Source organism: Neolamprologus brichardi, chromosome 18 (genome assembly GCF_056152115.1).
Source record: "Neolamprologus brichardi isolate AB-2024 chromosome 18, ASM5615211v1, whole genome shotgun sequence".
In the NCBI taxonomy this organism is placed as follows: Eukaryota; Metazoa; Chordata; class Actinopteri; order Cichliformes; family Cichlidae; genus Neolamprologus; species Neolamprologus brichardi.
In genome coordinates this window covers 16,344,265-16,346,486 of record NC_142121.1, presented here as the reverse complement: position 1 = coordinate 16,346,486, position 2,222 = coordinate 16,344,265, and the positions used below count along the sequence as shown (strand labels likewise).

General features: G+C 45.3%; 1 protein-coding gene across 1 annotated transcript; it reads left to right on the top strand.

Moving 5' to 3' along the window:
* Nucleotides 1–270: 270 nt before the first annotated feature.
* LOC148097709 (uncharacterized) lies at nt 271–1,996 on the top strand. The gene is made up of 3 exons (XM_087832234.1): nt 271–508; nt 776–873; nt 989–1,996. The coding sequence occupies exons 1-3, from the start codon at nt 358–360 to the stop codon at nt 1,073–1,075; spliced, it is 336 nt and encodes a 111-aa protein (XP_087688360.1). The 5' UTR covers nt 271–357; the 3' UTR covers nt 1,076–1,996.
* Nucleotides 1,997–2,222: the final 226 nt, after the last annotated feature.

Sequence of the window (2,222 nt, the reverse complement as noted above, 5' to 3'; positions counted from 1 at the left end):
GAATAATATGTCAGCTATGAGGAACTATGTTTGCTTCCTGTTACTGTGAATATTTCCACAACATTCCTTGGAAGTTGTTTCTGTGAACATTGTGTTATGGTTGATATTTATGTTTCTTAAGTCTTTCAAAAACCAAATATTGTATGGTTTGCGGGGGCAGACTGTGTGTGGGTGTGTGGATCCCAGGAGCAGACTCAGGCGAGGAGACCACAGCTGTGTCCGAATTCAGTGGAAGGATGTTCCGAAGGACGTATTTGGAGGCAATGACGTCACAGCGATGCGACGAAGGCTGTCCGAATTCAAAGAGTACTCCAAATGTGGCGACAAATGCGTCCTACTTTTCCCCGAATTTGAAGGATGGGTCCGATGTATCCTTCGTGTCCCACTATATCCCAGGAGTCATTGCAGGCCATCTGTTGCATAAATTCCAAACCAGAAGAAGAATTTTTTAGCAGAACAATGGCGGACCAATCGGGCGTGACAGCGGGAGAGGAATTCACATTCAAATGTAAGTATTTGAAAATCTGGTGGTACCAAAGTTGAACCTGTGTAGCGGTTGTGTTGTTAGGCTTTGGGCACATGCCTATGGTTATTCCGTAATGTAAATAATCCCCATAAAAATTTACATCATATTTATGAGTATGGTTTCATTAACCCTCATGCTGTACAGAACCTGTGATGTCCAGACGGTATTCCTCTGGTGTTCTGCCGTGAAAATGTTTGGATTTAGGGATCAACATAGTTGCCAAGGTTTCTGTCTTCTCTTATTTTTCAGGTGTGATCAGGACTATACTGGAGAAGATGGGCCGGCAGGGTAAAGTCACCCCCTTGCAGGCAAGAAAAAAGTGGGATAACCTAAAGGCAAAGTACAAAGTATGTCATTATCAAGAAGATAAGTGGTGAAGACACAAGTTAGTGAATGTACATTCACTAAGAGTTGTTATGGTGTCATTTGTCAACTGTCATTTTGTATTTCCTCTGCCCTTAGGATTGCAAGTATCCAGGGTCAGGAGAGGGAGTCAGTGGGAAGCCCACTGCTGCTGCTGCCCTGGTTTGCCCTCATGGGATGAGGTGATAGGACAGGGCCTTCCATTAGGCCTCCTGTCCTAATTTCCTCCCTCCCCAAGGACACCAAACTGCTGTGTCAAGCACAGCAGTGGGTGACCAAAACCTAGCGGAACCTGACACTGATGAGGAAGACAGTCATCCACCGACTACAGGGAGGAAGAGGAGGAGGGATCGGAATGAAGAGCTGCGCAACCTCATCAAAGAGGACATGCAGTACCAAAGGGAGGTCAAGGAGAGACGGGTGCAGAAGACCAGGGAGCGAAGCGACAGGCTCTTCTCTATTTTGGAACATTTGATTCCAAAATGATCAGGAACAACAACAACAAAAAAAAAGAACGTGTAGAGCGTCAACAGTATTGTAGGTCTAAAATATTTGCAGCTATTTACATTTGTTCATACAGGATTAACCTGAGTGACCTGTTCCTGGACCGTTTCTTCTACAACTCCAGCAAATTACAGGAAGTCTCTGTCAGTGTTGCTCGATCTGCTGAAGACAGATCAGACATGATGGAATGCTGCAACTGAGACATGCGGTTTGTCTTTTCTGGTCGGCAAGTGGAGAATCACACAGGGTCTGCAAAGAGAGCTTTAGGATGCTTCCTCCCACTGTCCACTGCATTGTCCATCCACAGGGTTTGCAGGGCCGGCTCAATCTACAGCTGCCACACCACCAAGATGTCAGAGATATGCAAGCAGAAGACGGTGGATGCTATAATACTACTAGTATAATACTTGAAATTTTGTAGCAGACAGTTTGACACAGTGGAGGAGCACTACTGACTGCATCTAAACCAGCCTCCCCCTCCTCATCCTCTGTTCCATCTTCCTGAGGCTCATCCTCTGGGGCCACAATGTCACCAGCACTGAGGCAGATGTTGAGGAGGATGGCACATGCAGTTACAACCTGTAGTGGTTACAACACACACACACACACACACACACACACACACACACACACACACACACACACACACACACACACACATAGTAAACACACTATATGTGTGTGTGTGTGTGTGTGTGTGTGTGTGTAATAGACTGTGAGTACAAGAAGATAATTATTATAATATGATGTGTTAAATTTGTTTAGATCAGAGGAATAAGGAAGGATTGGTCTGTGTTTCAGTTTGGCTTAGCTGTAGGCCTGAGAATGT